This window comes from Anabrus simplex, chromosome 1, assembly GCF_040414725.1.
Source record: "Anabrus simplex isolate iqAnaSimp1 chromosome 1, ASM4041472v1, whole genome shotgun sequence".
NCBI classification, from domain to species: domain Eukaryota; kingdom Metazoa; phylum Arthropoda; class Insecta; order Orthoptera; family Tettigoniidae; genus Anabrus; species Anabrus simplex.
Genome location: NC_090265.1, coordinates 959,466,420 through 959,486,644, shown reverse-complemented (window position 1 = coordinate 959,486,644; position 20,225 = coordinate 959,466,420). Strand labels below are relative to the sequence as shown.

Here is a 20,225-nt window from a genome sequence, read left to right as displayed (position 1 = left end):
GGTAGTCGTTGAAAGCTACAGTAATGAAACATATCTTACTCTGCGTATGTTTAATCAAATAATTTAATCGCATACATCAAAGACGAATGATATATTTTCTCTTAAAAAACATTATTGGTAATGAGTTTATGGCAATTTGATAATGGACTTACATGTTAATAATAGATTATGGCCATCAAAAATAATTTCAAATAACCTATAATTTTCTGATGGCAACTACAACAGAATTTCATGTGTTATATCATATGATTGAATTTTATGAAGTTATATGACTTAAATACAACCTATTAACAAATTGTTGAAGCTATCTAGGAAAATTTTACCTATTTCTTAGGGAATATTTTGAGTATATCTAGTCATGATTAATAATATTTTTTCAAATATTATGATAGGTAGTCGTTGAAAGCTACAGTAATGAAACATATCTTACTCTGCGTATGTTTAATCAAATAATTTAATCGCATACATCAAAGACGAATGATATATTTTCTCTTAAAAAACATTATTGGTAATCCTTAAGAATTTTATTATCCTAAAGAATTTTATTTTATTCTTATTGTATAATTTCTATACTTTCAAAATGTTAATTGAATTGTTTATTTTTTTAATGTTAACATAAAGAATTCTTGAATTTTTATCCTTCAATAAGAGGCATAGGAGATGTGAATTTTAATGTATGCGAGGTCAGGATAATTTTCTTTACGTAATTTCAATCCAAATAGACTTCAAGGAGAGGAAGAGGAAGACAAGACCTTGGAAGATAAAAGTATATTTTATGACTGCGGACTAAAAAGTCAAGATCAAGAGAATAATTACAAAACAATACTTTCAAAGAAATATCAATGTAAATACTAAAAATATTGGCACGATGGATTTAACTTATCTGAAGTATACTATATTATTCTGAATAAATATTAGTAATTAAGATTTTCATTCATCATTATTATTATTTATAGATTATAGAATTAATATAAGATAATCTCGTAATCTCGTAATTGATGAGTAAATGAATTTACAGTTGGTTCATTATAACACAATGGTCCGTTAAATTAAGATATCGCGAATGAAGGAGAGATAAAGGGTAATTCTCAGTCAAAGTCACGTAAAAAAAAAAAGTCTTGTGTATAACATAATCCCTGAGATGTTCTCCGACGTTAGCTGCGGATTTTCTTGAATGCCAACATGGACTAAGTGGAAGAAAGAGAAGATGCCCAGCATGGTTGTAAAAGTAAGTGTTGGAGCAAATAATAATAATAATAATAATAATAATAATAATAATAATAATAATAATAATAATAATAATAATAATAATAATAATAATAATAATAATAATAATAATAATAATAATAATAATAATAATAATAATAATAATAATAATAATAATAATAATAATAATAATAATAATAATAATAATAATAATAATAATAATAATAATAATAATAATAATAATAATAATAATAATAATAATAATAATAATAATAATAATAATAATAATAATAATAATAATAATAATAATAATAATAATAATAATAATAATAATAATAATAATAATAATAATAATAATAATAATAATAATAATAATAATAATAATAATAATAATAATAATAATAATAATAATAATAATAATAATAATAATAATAATAATAATAATAATAATAATAATAATAATAATAATAATAATAATAATAATAATAATAATAATAATAATAATAATAATAATAATAATAATAATAATAATAATAATAATAATAATAATAATAATAATAATAATAATAATAATAATAATAATAATAATAATAATAATAATAATAATAATAATAATAATAATAATAATAATAATAATAATAATAATAATAATAATAATAATAATAATAATAATAATAATAATAATAATAATAATAATAATAATAATAATAATAATAATAATAATAATAATAATAATAATAATAATAATATGCAGCTAATCCATCAAGCATGCAACGCCTCAATGCCCCGAAGGAGACCGGCGAAATAGCAAGCGCCCAGCGTACTGGTGGACCGAAGAGATTGCTGAACTGAGAAAGAATTGTCTGCGACTTCGACGCAGGGCTCAGAGGATGAGAGGCAGTCAAGAGAATACCTCAGTCACAGCGGAGTACAAGTCAGCGAAGAAGGAACTCCGTAATGCAATCAGAAAAAGTAAAGCCGATAAATGGTGAGTAGAAGATGATCCATGGGGACAAGGTTATAAGATTGTAATGAAGAAACTCGGGACATTTTCAACCCCGAGTGCGGATCCGCAAACAATTAAACAAATTGTGGATACACTATTCCCAGACCATCCAGAGAGGATTGACTGTGATGACGAAAAAGAACTGGATGATATACCCCTCTTCACTGTAGAAGAGCTGAATAGAGCTATTAGCTCTCTTAGAAACAAGAAAACTTCAGGACCAGATGGTATACCTACAGAAGTGTTAATAATAGCAGAACTATGTCCAGAACTGTTGCTGAATATGTACAATCATTGCCTGTAAACTGGTGTTTTTCGTCCCGATGAAAAATGGCTCGTTTGGTTCTGATCAGCAAAGGAAAACTTGGCGGTTATAGACCTTTATGTATGCTGGATACAGCCAGAAAAGGCCTGGAGAAACTTCTGCAGCCCAGAATCCTCTCAGCAGTTGAACTAGCAGGGGATCTATCTGTTCGCCAACATGGATTTCGGAGAGGACACTCGACGCTAGATGCAGTGTGGGAGGTGGTGAATACAGCAGAAAGGGCACAAATGGGCAACCATCATTCCCGTAAATTGACACTTCTTGTGACCCTGGATGTGAAGAATGCCTTCAATTCGGCAAGATGGAGCGACATGTTGGTAGCTCTTGAGGAAACTTTCAAGCTACCACAATATCTTATGCGCATAATGAGAGATTACTTCAAAGATCACACTCTGTTGTATGATACGGAAGATGGAGAAAAGACAAAACGCCTGACAGCTGGTGCAGCGCAGGGATCGATCCTTGATCCAGATCTTTGGAACATAATGTATGATGGCTTGTTACGTTTTGGAGATGCCAGAGGACACGAAGCTTGTGGGCTACGCTGATGATGTGGCCGCCTTGATAGTAGCTCGTAATGTTGAAATGGCTCAAATCAAACTGAACCAGGTGATGCGGCGCATAAAAGAATGGATGATAAACCACAGTCTGACATTAGCCGAACACAAAACGGAGATAGTTCTTCTGACGAGGAAAAGGATCGAAACTCTTGTATCAATGACTGTTGGAGAGTTAGTGATTGAAACATCTGCGAGCACAAAATATCTAGGAGTGACACTTGACTCCAAGCTCACATTCTGGAATCATATTCAGAGAGCGACAGACAAGGCAGTAAAATACATGACTGCACTTAGCAGACTAATGGGAAATATTAAAGGTCCGAAATCCAGCAAACGACGTCTTCTCACGTCGACGGTTCAGTCAGTGCTCTTACACGGCTCTGAAATCTGGGCTGAATCCTCGAGATTCGCTTGGTATCGGAGAAGAGTAGCTGCCGTACAACGGAGAGCGGCTTTACGTATTGCATGCGCATACCGCACGGTCTCCGAACCTGCAATCCTCACGGTGGCAGCAATAGCCCCAATAGACCTACTTGCATTGGAGCGACATGAAATCTGGTGAACCCAAGGAAAGCTGGGAAAGAAATGTGCAAAGAAGCGTGCCTTCAGTCAACGGATGAGGCGATGGCAACTCAGATGGGAAAGTGACCCTCAAGGCAAATGGACCAAGCGACTGATACCACGCTTGGATATCTGGGTTGAAAGGGCCCATGGTGAAGTAAATTACTACCTCACGCAGCTTCTAACAGGGCATGGATATTTCCGGAAATTCCTGCATAAAGTGGGCAGAGCGAATGACGCAGCATGCATATACTGTGATGACATTGACGACGTATTTCACACCTTTTTTTATAATAATAATAATAATAATAATATAATAATAATAATAATAATAATAATAATAATAATAATAATAATAATAATAATATAATAATAATAATAATAATAATAATAGTAATAATATATTATATTTGCCTTGCTTGTCCTATGATTTCCATACTTGTCTCAAAATGTGCTGATATCTAACTATTTAATTGCCTGTTATATATGCAACAACCTATACTATATTTCCAAATTTTAAACACATCTATTGTGAAAAAAATGTGGTTCAATTATATCCTATACTAACAGAGAGTTGAGAAAAAAGCAGTTCTTAAAAACATTTCCTAGCTTAGTCCAGTGGTATTTGAAGGTGCTCAAATATCAGCTGAGTCAGTAGATTTACTAATACACAAAAGAATTCCTGCAGGACAAAATTCCAGAGCCTCTGTGTCTCTAAAAAATGTAAAAGTAGTTAGTGGGACATAAAACCATTAACATTCTCTACTTACCAATAATGGACTTGCATTTGGGATTGATGATACCACTGGGTAGTAAATGAAAATCATATTCACGATCCTCCACTACCACTGTATGCCCTGCATTGTTTCCTCCCTGAAAAGTAAAATCACAAATATTATTACCAGTTTTTAAATATAGTAGATCACGATGTGTTCTTGTTGAAAGAAGGGAAACATAGGAAATAGAGGTAAAATAAAACTCTAAAAAGCGAATAGACCAGGCTTAAGGCTAATAAAATGACCTCTTCAAGCTGCCTTGATCACAAAAAGTAAACAAATAAAACAAGGTGAAGTAAATGGTAACAAATGTGAAGTAAGCTTATGGTTTTACACAACTACGGTTACGGTATTGATAGTGTTCATAGCAATGAGACATGTGGTTTGTTCTTATTTTTAACATGGAATCCAAAGCACAGGGACACGGCATTTCATTCGTACATTCTCTTGTATTGACCAGGATTTGAACTACAGACACCTAGGTGATATGACAGTGATGACATCACTCTGATGACATGTCACAAAAAAAGAAAAAGAAATATAAAGAAAAAAAGCTGAATTTGAAAGAGACTATGCAAGAGAATGTTAAACTAAATGTTAGCAGAATTTTAGGAAAAGCATTTTCAGAAATACAATGAAAACTAGATATCATGCTAAACTAAAGAAGATATAAACAAAGCACTGACTTTGAACTTTATTGAAGAAAATCGCTTGTAATCTCACGAAAGTGTCAGGGCACTCTTACCTGACCTCTCATCTTTAAGAGGAGAGTTTCAAACTCTTTACAGTGTTACTCAGGAATTTTAGCAGGTGTCTTGGAAGAATTAATGACAACTTAGGCAAATGCTTACATTCCATGGAGGTATCCAGTGTGTGCTAGGCTTTAAAAATTTTAATATTGATTCTCTTACCGGCTATGGTCAAAAAGAGCAGAATTGTTTATCCTAACAGTCAGGTACAGGTTGTGATGGTGCATGGATTTTGTGCAACCTAGAAACAGCCTCTATTTTATGATTTTCATGCTTGTCACATTGGCTAGAGAATAGTGTGCTAGTAATGGTTTGAATAAGTGTTTCTGTGCTCTGGTGGCAATGATATGGGTAGTTTATTACTAGCAGTTGGCAATATGATAGGTAATAAATCAACTTTGAACACACTGGTGTCATTATGTTACATCCAATTCATTTTCAAGAATCTTATTATTCTTGCCAATTAATAAATGTTGGGCTGTCATGTTAGGTAACTCTTCTACCTTGCTACCATTAAATTCAGCTGAAAGGTGTGATAGTACATATATCACACCCTCTCACTGTATTCAGAAGTAGGAGCTATTGTCATTATTCGTATTATTTATTGTTATCTTCATTATTTCATTTGCATATTTATTCTTAACATTGTACGCTGGAAGGTCTCTATATATGATATGAATAATACGTTCTGTATAAACGGATGAGAAAACAGTGCTATTTACAACTCAGAAACTTTGCACGAGTCATGGAACATCTCAGAGTCTGATGACGTGGCCTGGTTGTTATTGTCATGGGATCTGAAGTGATGCACGGCGTGGTCTTGGTACGGCAAGTGGATCTTCTATTCGTGAATGGATGGCCAGGATCAGTCTCGACCAGGGGTTTACAAATGGCGGCCTGCGGGCCTCATGTGGCTCGCGAAGCCATATAATGCGGCCCGCGAGAGCATTTTAATAAATAATGTGAAGAATAGTTACAAAATAATATTTTATAGGTCGTTCAAAAATGTATTAATTTTTATATTTGTTATAGACCCAAGTTCGAACTAGTTCATTCTTTAATATTATTTCCTCTTCTTAGAAATTCACTTGATCTGAATGGATTATTTTTCATTTTAAAAAAATTTAAAATCCAAATTTCAGATAATAATGATTGGTTTTTACGTCCCACTAACTTACTTTTGATGTTTTTCGGAGACGCCGAGGTCCCGGAATTTTAATACTAATATAAATTTACTCATTCGGAACAAATATTTCAGATTCCCTATGGGAATCAACATCTATATCATCCCAGAATTTTGTCGCGCAGAAGATTTTAAATGCCAGTAAATCAATCGACACAAGGCTGACGTATCTGAGCACCTTCGGAATGATCTAACATCGAACCTACCTACTTCAGAAGGCCAGCGCCGCAACCATCTGAGCCACTCAGCCCGGCTCCAAATTTCACTCTTTTATGCAATTGTAATGTTTTACCTACGTAATTAAAACTATTAAAACCTTTATTTCAATTGAATTATGCATATTTTTTCATAATGGTACTTCTGTAGGCCTACTATATGCAGAATTTTACAAAAATTGGCCTATTATTCAAATGCGGCCCGCGAACTTGACTAATGTTTCCAATATGGCCCTCGAGCCCTTACAAATTGGAATCCCCTGGTCTACACATATCATGTGAGAGTAGAGGGAAGCCGAGGTCTATTTAGGCATGTGAGAAAATGGCAGAGAGGACTTGACTGAAAACAGCAGAAGAGAGGAGATGTAACATGCGGAACGTGGTCTTATTATGTTTGTGAAATGTGATGTGTGGTACTGACCTACAAACTGTGTAGTGCTTAGGCACTTTGTATTTTATCACTTGTGGCGGCTTGGTGTGATGTTTAAAATAACTTGTGTAATATTCTCTTGTAGTTCTTCTCCTCTGTCAGGGTTTTTCACATACACTTTCCCCTTCCGCATCCCACACAGGTAACAAACACAGAGATTTAAATCAGGAGATCTAGGGAGATAATTAACACATTGGCGACTACGAGACCCGCCAGCAGCTCACGCCAACTATTTACTTCTGGATGGTGAGACCCGCCGGCGGTTTCGTGACACAATATATGTATTGGAGCCGTATCGTGCGCCGTTCACAGATTATGCTTTCGTCCTTTCTGGTTTGTCTCTACATAAGGCAAACTAACTTCGTATACAGTGGGACATGCAGGGAGTACATAGGAGCTAGGATAATTAAGAAATAATTCAATATGCTTGTTCCATTACTTAAATCATTTTCTATGAAGAAAATATCTACAAATATAAGAATAGAGACATTCAGGTTAACTCTGTTCAGAAAATCATAACTATCAGTTGTATTGGAGTTTAATATTTAACAGCATAGTTATTATTAATAATAATAAAATATAAAGAAAATTATATCGTACACATGGTTTATTAAAACAGTTAATATTTTATTAAACTAATACAATGATGGCAAAAAAAGGGAATGAGTGTAACAATGTGAGATACCACTTCAGTGTTGCTTATGGAAACAAAGCAAGCACAACGATGGCTTCTTGAGACAGTCCTCACAGTACGTGGACACTTTCTTGTTGTGCTTCTGAGCATAAGTTCTGTCATGGATATTCACTAGTTCTGCGTAACAACTGACGCAACATTTACGTACGTTTCTATTTCGGCCATCCTTTTCTTCTGTTTCCTTCAAAATATGATTGCGTTTGGGAGAAGTGGAGAGAGTAGTTGCTGTTCTTATACCGTTCCCCAAAATTCCAACGACCAACTCCTCTCTAAATTTTCCAATTTCCAATTTCTTCCCCATTACTTCATTATGTAAAATGAGCGCATTCACAATAGCCGTTCCAAGTAGAAGCTCCAGCGCAACTTTATGATATCACCTAATTGTTCTGCATAAAGACCGCCAATTTCAGTGAGGTCGTTGGCGGGTCACAGAGTGCGCGCGAACCCTGTGCGTTACTTGTGGATGATGAGACTCACCGGGTGGTCTCAGCACACAGAGTACACAGTGCACCCTAATGCCTATAGGCCGTACTTAAGATATGTAATAGTATGTAACATATCCATTAGAGTTCACGTATCTCTGATTTTTCACTTTGTTCCTATTGAATAAACTCGGAAAACAATACGCCGTCGTCAACGTGTTAACAACACGATCTTCGAAAACTTCCCATATTACCTCCATAGACCAATTAGCAGTATGTGCCGTCGCATTACCTTGCATGAGGTAACCATTACTCCTTTCTTCTTCTGTCAGCTCTTGAAAGAATGGTCTGAGAATGAGGTCTATATATCAATCAGCATTTATTGTTTCATGGAAAAATATAGGCCCTATAATTCTGCGAGCACTTATTGCACACCAAACTCCTACTTTTACATCATGAAGTGGACGGACATGCAACTGGTGGGGATTTTCTGCACACCAGTAGCGATTGTTTTGACTGTCTATTGCACCCGACAGGGGCATGATCCAAGGACCTCTGATTAAGACTCATCATCTAAATTGCAGACGCAATGCTATTTTGAGGAAAGAAATCTTGAAATTAAAAAATATCAACATCATTGAGACAGATGAAATAAGTCTTTAAAATTTATTATATAAAATTTCATTATTTGCGATCCATTGCGCAACATCTTCCTTTGCCCAGCGGTGAGCCCGCGGAAGAGAGAAGCCTATGAAGTCATGGGTGGGGCTGCATCGGTGGTTCACCGTGGCGCAACTTGGGAAAAGTCATCCCCACCTCACGTTCAAGAAAGTGAGGAGAGGCAAACTTTTTGGAAGCGAAATATGGGAGCCATCTTTAAATCAGCTTGACCAACTTGATTGTCAACGATGTGAAAATTAATAAAATCTAAATTTTGGCGTCGCTTTTCGATTTAGAAGAGATAGTTATAATTGGGGCATTTATTTAGTGTGTGTAATGTCCTCTTGGTTGATAACTTACGGATGGAGAAAGAATACTTCGCTATATCTGCGTGGAAAAATACCAGGGGCCACCTGGTTAGTGTCAAGACACCTCATTGATGCGGGGATTTACCCCAGAGTGGAGAGGGAACGAGGAAAAACTTTAATTACAGGAGATCCTACGAAAAATAATCGCACGGATGTGTCTCATTCACATCAGGTGGATACTGGTCACCTAATGGTCGCACTATTTGACCTCTACTGGGCCGCAGATAGGCCATCTGAATATTTTAAGTGGGGCGAACCTCATTCTGGTAAAAAGCACTGCCAAGGGTGCAGCCTCTAATTCGGAACTTTCAGCTCACGGAGGGCGAAGCTATGTTTAGCTCAGCTCTTAGTAATTCTTTGTTTAGTGATTTGAAATCTAAAATTCAAACGCAGGAGAGTAATTTGTGTGAATAGTACATAGTGTTTACATACGTGACGCTAATAATTAAATATTTAAACTGCGTTGAATTGCGGACACTTACTCCAACTTGCAAAATTATTATTATTATTATTATTATCATTACTACACCAAGATCGTGACGGGTAGTAATAAATGAACAGTGGCTGAGAGGTACAGGGTAATTCGATACTGAACCGCGGACTACAAGGTACCAATCAGAGATCGTGGCCGGACGCCCGCACGGAACGTAATCGAACGTATTGTGGAAATAAACCGGTGAGGTGTTCTGTGCCTAGGAAACTGCAAGTGACATTATCGATCAAGGACCATGGACCTCCGTCTTGATGGTGAAATGGAGTTACCAGTAATCGCCTTGGTGCTGATAGAGCCGTGCTAAAACCCGTTATGGACCACCCCAGCAGACCGAGATGTCATCAGAGGATAGAGGATGAGTACTTTTCTAATTAAATGGCATGACTAGAAGGGGCGGGAATTATTTGTCATAAACTGTACCTATAATGTTATGGATACAACCTTATTTGAATGTAGAAGTGCCAAAGATGAGCACGTAGTTTTTTCCTTATTAAGAACAGCTGTGTGATTTTAATTGAAAAGAGGGGAAATTTTGATTCTGAGAAATTTGTATACGGGAGAAGATACATTTATTTACATAATTTGGGAAACCTGTAGTTAGTTAATGCCTCATAAGACCAGTAGTTTAGTAGATTCAGGGATTGATAATTTATAATAGGTTGTAGTTAATCCAGTATTGATAATTGCACGAGTGGTAAGTGGTAAGTACTGTAAGTTAAGCTACGTGAGAAGTTCCAGAATTCCGAGAGATGCTCACAGGACTGATACCCCAACGCTTCCTTTGAAATATTTAGCTAGGGAGTGTTTCAATTTAAGTTGGGTCGTTTTGATCAGTTTAATTATAATTTAATTATGATTTAATTATGAGTTATTACCGTGTGACTATTTAATTATGAGTTAATTGTGATTTAATTAAGAGTTAATTACCATGTGACTATTTAATTATGAGTTGATTACCGTGTGACAATTTAATTATGGTTTAATTATCGTGTGACTATTTAATTACAGTTTAATTATGAGGAAGTTACCGTGTGATGATTTAATGTGATTTAATTACCTGGTATGACCTAATTTCGATCTGATCACCAGGTGCAGCATGTGTGAGGTAAATCACATAAGAAAGTCAGTGGACAGCTGAAACCAATAATAATAATAATAATAATAATAATAATAATAATAATAATAATAATAATAACAATGATGATAATAATTATACGAATATTAGTGTTATAAAACGGTGTCGTGATGTGAGATAGGTGTGACATTTGAAGTCCTATTGCACTCATTTTTTGCCAGTAGTCTCCCATGATTCACACTATCAACTGCCTTAGGTCAATCGTGATACAATCCATTCACTGTCGGATTAAGGTGTTTGGGGGCCCTGGGCTAATTAAAAATGTGGGGCCCTCTTCGTAACATCACGTAAGACTAGCATACTGAAGTCGTTATAGAACTACTTAAATTGATGAATAGGGAAGTGTTGAAACAGACTACAATTTTTCTTTATTTTTCATTTTAATATTTCATAACGCCAAAACATATTTTACATTTGTCTCATCATCACTATCAAATCGACATACAAAACAGAACTTACGTTTTCTGGCATCACTAGGATACTTTTTATCCATTTTACAAGAACATTACAGTTATAACTTACGAATGGTTCAATAATCAGAGGTAAACTGGAAGTTATCTTCCTGATGCAAAGATATAGCATGCGCATTCCACCATGGTTACCCTGGCCCCTCCCGCTCATTCCCTAGTCCTCTTCCCCCCTTCCCCCTCTGCCCGTACTCGCAAGCTGCCATACTAAATTTTCGTCAACAATAACCTTTACAATAATTACAGTGCGTAAGTAGCAAGGATTCATGTCTCTGGACGGTAACTGATTCTAGCAGTGATAAAATACTAACGCGGACAGCTGATAAGAAGGAAGAGTGCGTGTTCGATATTTTGCGAGCGTAAATATACATATACATGCACGGAGGTGAAGCAGCAGCCCTTTTTTTATTTTATGTTCGGCACGCGGGGCTGCAGCCCCTTTAGCACCCCCCCCCCTCCTTAATCCGGCCCTGAATCAATTTGATCTCCTGAATCCAAGATATCAGCTCTCTCTTTCTGGAATTCTACAAGTTGAGCTTCAGCGGAATAACCTTTCCTAAAACCGAACTGCCTTCTATCGAACCAGATATTAATTTCGCAAACATGTCTAAAATAGCCTAATCAGAAAGAATGCTTTCCCAAAGTTTACAAGCAATGCATGTCAAACTGACTGGCCTGTAATTTTCAGCTTTATGGCTATCACCCTTTCCTTTATACACAGGGGCTACTATAGCAACTCTCCATTCATTTGGTATAGCTCCTTCATGCAAAAAATAATCAAATAAGTACTTCAGATATGGTACTATATCCCAACCCTCTTTAGTATATCCACCGAAATCTTGTCAATTCCAGCCACTTTTCTAGTTTTCAACTTTTGTATCTTATAATAAATGTCGTTATCATAGGTAATACTTAATACTTCTTTAGTACTAGTGACCTCCTCTAACTGGACATTATCCTTGTAACCAACAATCTTTAACTACTGCTGACTGAATACTTCTGCCTTTTGAAGATCCTTGCATACACACCCCCCTTACTCATTAATGGTTCCTGTAATGTCCTTCTTGGAACCTGTTTATGCCTTAAAGCACCTATACATACCCTTCCATTCTTCACTAAAATTTGTATGACTGCCAATTATGCTTGCAATCATGTTATCCTTAGCCGACTTCTTTGCTAGATTCAATTTCCTAAAAGTTCCTTCAATTTCTCCTTACTTGCACAGCCATTTCTAATTATTTCTTTCCAATCTGCACCTCGTTCTTGGTCTCTTTACTTCTCTGTTATATTATAGTTGGTCTTTACCATTCTTTACCACCTTGAAAGGTACAAACCTGTTTTCACATTCCTGAACAATTGCTTTAAACCCATCCCAAAGTCTGTTCACATTTTTATTTACCGTATTCCACCAATCATAGTTACTTCTTTTAAACTCCCTCATACCTGTTTTATCAGCCATATGGTACTGCCTAATAGTCCTACTTTTAAGACCTTCCTTTTTATTATGTTTATTCCTAACTACAACAAAAACATAATTTCATCACACAAAAAATGCAAGCAGACTACACCATTGTATTTTGAAATTATTTTACTAGGTATCTAATATAATTTAATTATTATTTGACTAATACAAATTATCTGCACACAAATACTGGTTATTAATTCAGTCTATTGTTTGGCATTCCAAGTTCTGTGTTCTTTTCTTCAAGGAAAATAACACTTCATGGTATGTGGAACTTTAAGGCTGCAACATCTGAAGAACAAAAAAAAGAAAATTTTGCCGTTAGGTACTTGAATTCTTTATCGGATTAGAGGTAATAAGAAAAATGTGCACTTAAAATACTTGACAGGCTATACAGGCTTACCTCACTCCGCGTTACAGTAGACTGACCATTCGTAGATTCTTACAGGAAAAAGAACGACGATTGTTGACCAGCACGTTTCTTTTTTACTTTAAAAAGCTCCATTCAACGTCTACAGATGCTATTGGAGCATACTTTTAGTACACTAAATCACTGGATGTAAGTTGTTCTTCAATGCCAATAATGCTGAAATCTTCACCCGCCAAAATCTGAGACGGAGCACAAAATATTAAAACCTGAGTTCTTGTCAAGAACACATTTAAGTTTGTCTGACACTGCCATACCAGAATTGCCACAAATGTATTTTAATTCATCTGTGGCTGTTCTTGCTAAACTGATAATTTTTCTTACAGCCACAACTCTCTCCTGAAGACTTGTAATATTTCACGACAAGGAACTGAAATTTGCTTTGATGCACGCTAGTTTTCTCTCCTTTTGCGTATCCAAAAGCAATTCTTGAACCATCTGAATGGCCTTGGCATCTTGTACGTTGAAAGAATCAATTACATGCTTCACTCTCTGAAAGTGGTCACAACAGTAAATGCAGGCATCAATCCACGTACCCCACTGTGTAATGCAAGGCTGCGGTGGTAATAGTATGTTGGGTGCTTGGGATCTGAAAAGTTCCCTGCGTGATGGGGCCTTAGTAAATACCTTCTTAGTTAGGGACACAAGCTTGTCAACTTCAGGGAAATTTTATCTGACTTCTTTGGCCACCCTGTGAAAAGCATGAGCTAGGCAGGTAACATGTACCATTTTTTAGTAAAATGCTTTGATTGCATTGACATCTTTAACTACGTATGGCGCTGCATCAGACACAAAGAGCAGAAGATGATCATACCTTACACCCTCAGGCCATTGTAGCCCCATCGATTTATCGAAGAGAATTGAAGAATGGCTCACAGATTTTAAAACTTTAGTCGTGAGCAAACATATTTTTCCATGCCTATCTACTTCTAACGTACCCACAAGAACATTGGCAATGTAATAGCCCTCTACATCGCCGGTTTCATCGATTGAAACATATATTTTGTTTCTCCAGATGTCTTCTCTGATATTCCTTATTGTGTCGTCGTAGCATTGGGATACATAGTTCTTTCTCAGAGTAGACTCATCCGGAATTTCACGGCCCGTATACCTTTCAAAGAAATCTCTCAGTTTAATAATGTTCCAATTCCAGAGTGGAATATTAGGAGAAACCAAAGCTTCAGACACAAGTCTTTACAAAACACAGAGGAAGTACTGCCATCGGAGGATGACTGTGAGAGTAACAGCTGAGAAACTTTTTGTTTGCTACTATTTTGGACTCCACGTATGAGCTTCTCTCGACCAATATGTTGCTGAACGGTAAATTTCCTATCTTCTGCCACTTTCACTTCGCATATTTTGCAGAAAAGAATTTCAGCATCGGTGGTAAAAATATCCTTACCGAATTCCAAAATTATTTGCTTGAAATGAACAGCCCTAGACGGCTTTAACTTTGGCATTTTAAATACACTCTAAAAACAACCACAGCCGATAACACAAATCCAATTAAACGTATGGTTGCACAGAGGTACTTAACCAGACTGGCATTACTGGGCCGTTACTAACCCCTCGATTTCAACATTGTTTCTGGATTAGCTGCTAGCACAAGTGTCTCTCCTGGAATGTGGATATTCCAAGAAATAAGGGTTGAACAAAGTTGAGAAAATTCTCATGAAAATTTTAGATTATTTTGTTTTGCGTGGAAGTTTGTCCTTGTTGAAAAGCCCATATTGTCTGAGAAGTAGCCAGTCCTTTCAATCAATTAATAAAACTGAGTGATAACTGTATGTCATACTATAGATATTATGTACAAGAATTCAACAGTCATTTGGACTGTCACCAATTAGCCTAGTGAACCCGAGAACTGTGGATTCAACACTAATCTCAGCCATTTGGACTTTTTTTTTTCCCCCAACCCATCTGACACTTATGCTGATTGTATCGAGTGTGTCACAATTTATTTTATCTCAGCAATCCCGAAAAGTACGGATCCGACACTAGTATTTTTTTATGATTTTTACATGCCACTTCTTCCCAACCCCCCCAACCATAGGGGTGCTGGGGGTTTCTTACTCCCCCACCCACCCAGTCTTTTTCTCCAGATAGTAAATCATGTGTGTACCAAATTTGGTTGAAATTGTAGGTTTGCCAATAGACGCCTGTCACTTTTAATCACTTAGTTTTGCGGATATATTTACATAAGGATGTTTATTAACTCTGTCAAATCCGTTAAGTAAGGAATATATTGCAAGCTAGGGCAATCCTTTGCCAGCAATCACTGGGGTGGTCATTTACTGTTTTAATTTTAGGATTACTCAAAGTTGACTGAAATTAAAGATCTATCAATGCCTGATGATTCACCAGCAGGAAATTCCAGAGAGAATTCCGGTCCAGTATAATGGCCGGACAAAAAGGACAAAACTGCTTTTCGTAAACTCATTTTATTATATTGATAATTATTACTAACATTACTAAAATATTTTGACATATTTTCTAACCCCATGTGGAGGGATGTATTAACTTTTGCGAGTTCCTGTGATGGTTAGTAATGTATTATCTGCAAAACTTTTAGTGATACTTCAGCTCCCTAGTGCTGAATCAGTAGACCCCTATTATCTTTGAGATTTGTATTGGCAACCTTTGACAAACAAACTATGAATTGCCGTGAGACATCTGGCGTACACTTTACGTACTAGTACTGTTGTTTACACAGCAAAATCAAAATATAGAATTCATACTTTTTTTTTTGCTAGGGGCTTTACGTCACACAGATAGGTCTTATGGCGACGATGGGATAGGAAAGGCTTAGGAGTTGGAAGGAAGCGGCCGTGCCTTAAGGTACAGCCCCAGCATTTGCCTGGTGTGAAAATGGGAAACCACGGAAAACCATTTTCAGGGCTGCCGATAGTGGGATTCGAACCTACTATCTCCCGGATGCAGAATTCATACTAGGAACAAGATTCGCATTGAGAAATGTTATATAATGTTACATAGTGTGAGTGTGACACAGTTGTTGGCTTAAGATAATAAAGGTTTAGAAAATTCCTATCAATCGATCATTCTTCTTGCAGATGTAATTCAGATTTCATTTCCATTCAGTTGGCAGTATTACCGGAACCGGAGTAGCTCCCTCCTTACTCCTCACCCCCGTAAAACCAAGTATCAATAAAAGTTTTGCGGATAATAAGTTGTGATAATAAGTTGGTTTTTCAGGGGAAGGTGATAAAACTGATTGCCAATAATAAATAATGATAATTATTCCAGTCAGCAACAAATTTTGCAACAGTATGCAAATGCAGCTCAAAATTACACTCTTCATTTTGATATACACAGTACGAAACTGCTCTAAATAAGCAATTTCCATCACCTAATATACGTACAATCCTTTGGGCTTTTATGACAGTAAATTAGGTGGACAATGTTTGTGACATGGAAGTGAGAGGGAAAATACCAGTAGGAAGGCCAAAATGTGAAATGGGAAGATGTAGAGGAACAGAAACTCTACTCTGAGTGGAAAGAAGTGGCGAGTGCTTGTACACCACACCCAGGAAACTGGAGCTGGAAAATGATGAAGGCTGGTGTAGTCCACGTGAAATACTCTCAACAAACCACGAGTCCACGACTGACTACTCTGTTATGTGGACTACAGCAAGGAGACTTCATATCAGATGGCGCCTGTGTGTATTCCCTTTAGAATTCCCATCACACATGTCTGTCAGTGGACCAGCAGGTGGCTTTGAAGCTAGTGAGCGCTTTGTCCAATCAGAACGCTATATTTTCCTTTAATAATTTAAAAATATATGGCAAGAAATGTGTATGTTTTTAAAGATACACTGCAAATCTACAGGCCAAGAGCTTTCATCACAATGCTTAACGATGTCAATCAGTTCAGCCATTCTCTCAAACTTGTGGTAACAAAAACCAGCCTAGCGTTTTCAATGTATAGATAATATACTGCTACCAGCTGAAGGCAAATGAAGAACAGGTCGACAACTTCATTAATTACAAGTAATAAATCTCATTGTAGACCGTAGTGGACATCAGATATGAACATTAAAACAAGAATAATAGTTAACACCACCTTTCCAATACTTATCTTTCCTTATATTTAGGAAATAAACATTACAACAGGCGTTGTGAGATGGGACATGTTTCACTTAACAGTCGTAAGCATCATCAGCCGAAAATAAATCTTGGCCTAAAGTTAGGTCAGGGCCCTGAACCTAGTGTCCTTAACATATATGGCACCCTAAGAATCAACATTTATATTTAGAAAATGAAAAAAGGCTTAAAACTAGTGTGAAAAAAACATAGAATGTTACAACATGGTTAAGAGAAAAAACACAATCGAGTTGAGACAGAGGATAAGAACAGAAAGTACAATACAGAGCTGGTAGTGAAATAATTAAAATCATTAGGATATCATTGTTACCAGTCAGTCAATCAGAATGTTCAAACATAAAAACAAGAATGAAAGTATATAAGAGTGTTCATCATGGCCGAATTAGAAAAAACACGTAATCGTGTTGCCAGAGGTTAAAAACATAAGATACCAGATGGCGCCTGTGTGTGTTCCCTTTAGAATTACATAAGATGTTTTTAACCTCTGGCAACATGATTACATGTTTTTTCTAACTCAGCCATGATGAACACTCTTATATATTTTCATTCTTGTTTTTATGTTTGAACATTCTGATTGACTGACTGGTAACAATGATATCCTAATGATTTTAATTATTTCACTACCAGCTCTGTATTGTACTTTCTGTTCTTATCCTCTGTCTCAACTCGATTGTGTTTTTTCTCTTAGCCATGTTGTAACATTCTATGTTTTTTTCACACTAGTTTTAAGCCTATTTTCATTTTCTAAATATAAATGTTGAATCTTAGGGTGCCATATATGTTAAGGACACTAGGTTCAGGGCCCTGACCTAACTTTAGGCTAAGATTTATTTTCGGCTGATGAAGCTTACGACTGTTAAGCGAAACATGTCCCATCTTACAACGCCTCTTGTAATCTTTATTTCCTAAATATAAGGAAAGATAAGTATTGGAAAGGGGGTGTTAACTATTATTCTTGTTTTAATGTTCAAACTTGATTAATACTGGGTCTCTCATATGAACTATGACCGAACGCAAGGTGTTCATACTCTGCGCTACGGCACTTACCTCACCCGAACTTATGTCGCTACGCAGCCACGCTGCTTTAAGTATGTATACAATCTAATGTGAAATCTTACCTTATAAAAGATCCCGGAAGTGGCGTTCTTCCTGAGTTATACAGGCACTGTATCTGGTAACCACATTCTGGCTGACGCGAGTGAGTTCTGCCACTATAATGTTTCTGATTTCATTTGTAATGTTTTCTTTCAGTTCCTCCATTGTGTGAGGATTTGTTCTCAGGTTCACTAGGCTAACTGGCGACAGTCCCACTGACAGTTGGAATCGTGTATATCATATCTAATGAATGATGCATAAACACATACAACCATCACTAAAGTTATTTTTATTATTTGTCTCAAAGGATCATATAATTTGCAGGCAATATGGGTTGCAACAAGGACAAACTTCCATCCAAAACAATCTAAAATTTTAGGTTAAACAAACAACAATAATACTAAAAGTACAAAAAGTTTGTAAAATATCAATCAATGCCACAAAAATTTACTTGACACATTAACAAGTAATATAAATTCTAAGAGAAACTTTTCAAAAAAAGTACCACGGCAACACATGGAGCAATTTCATACCAAGACATGTTATTTGACCTATTTATAATGAATGCTGCAGAGCAGCACGGGTCCTCTAGTAGAAAACCCAACTTGTGCTAATTTTGCGAGTCATTTATTCAGTGACCATTCAAAATTCGCACCAATGTCATCTAGCTTTTCCTCTGTTAAAATTGTTTGTGTGTGTGCACATGTTTTTTACTGGGCACTGAGCCAGTAGTTTCAAATTTATTTACAATTAAGTTATGGAATCTGTGCTCATGAAGGTGGCACTTCACCAATGCATCGCGAATCCATCGAGCTGATTCGTACTTATAATAACTTTTACATACAAAAATACGGTGTTGCAATGATAACTGTCTCACCCTGTTAACAGCTGAGATTCAGACTGGCGACTGATGCTTGCATGGTCGAACATGTGCACGCTGCTTGCAAGGTTAAGAAATATTTGTGCGCCTCCAATACCGCAGCTTACGTATCGGAGAGTAAAACCGTTGCTTGGGCGGTCTTGGTTTATATGAGAGACCGTGTATAATCAACCAAACAATCAATCAAAAGAAACTTATACTACATTTTGTCAAGAATTAATGGTTAGCAGCTTCAATACCTAAACTGAAAGATGTAGCCGCTTTCATAAAATGTGCGAGAGGAACTACTCATCAATCACATTCATACCTTATTAACGGTTATAGTAAAAACTTAATTAGGCTATAATTTTAATAAAGTACAAAGTAAACTTTTGGGTCATTATTAGGAATTAATATTTTTTACAAATATTTCCAGGTACCGACACATAACCAGACGAGATCTTTGCACTGCAACTCCACTATTCTTCCTAAAGTCTGAGTGAGTAGGGATATGAAGTGTTCAAACTCATACAGTTTATTATTACACCACATGGTTCAGATGCAAAGTAGCATACTACACGTAATAATAATTTACAACGGCGTCGGGTATGCAGAGAGAAATCTTCGTAGCGAGTTTTTACGACCGAATGCCCTTCCTAGCGTCAACTACAACAGAAAAGTTAATGAGATTAAATGAAATTAAATGAATGGAGTGATATATGATGGAAGGGAGAGGATGAAACACTGTGTCGGCACATAGCCTGCTCCTGTCGAATAGCACGAAGGGGTTTGCTCGAGGCTTCATATGAACATTGCGGAGAGGTTTGGGATACAGGCTTTTGGTATGCAACCTAGTAACTAGAAATTGTACACCATCTCCTCTCCCCTGAGGGCCGACGATCTGATGGCGAAGTTTTTTCGACCAATGAGACTCCAACCGAATAAATCCAGTCAACAGCTAATTTTTCAATTTAATACCTAAGTTCAATAATCATAGATTAAATGCCCGG

The 20,225-nt window shown here is 36.3% G+C and overlaps 1 protein-coding gene across 1 annotated transcript in view; it reads right to left on the bottom strand.

Annotated features, from left to right (window-relative positions):
• Adss (adenylosuccinate synthetase) overlaps positions 1-20,225 on the bottom strand; it is a 217,903-nt gene that overhangs the window by 197,185 nt on the left and 493 nt on the right. Inside the window, exon 2 of the mRNA XM_067136749.2 lies at positions 4,429-4,531. Within this exon, the coding sequence (XP_066992850.1) occupies positions 4,429-4,531 (103 nt within the window). The remainder of the gene's footprint in view (positions 1-4,428; positions 4,532-20,225) is intronic.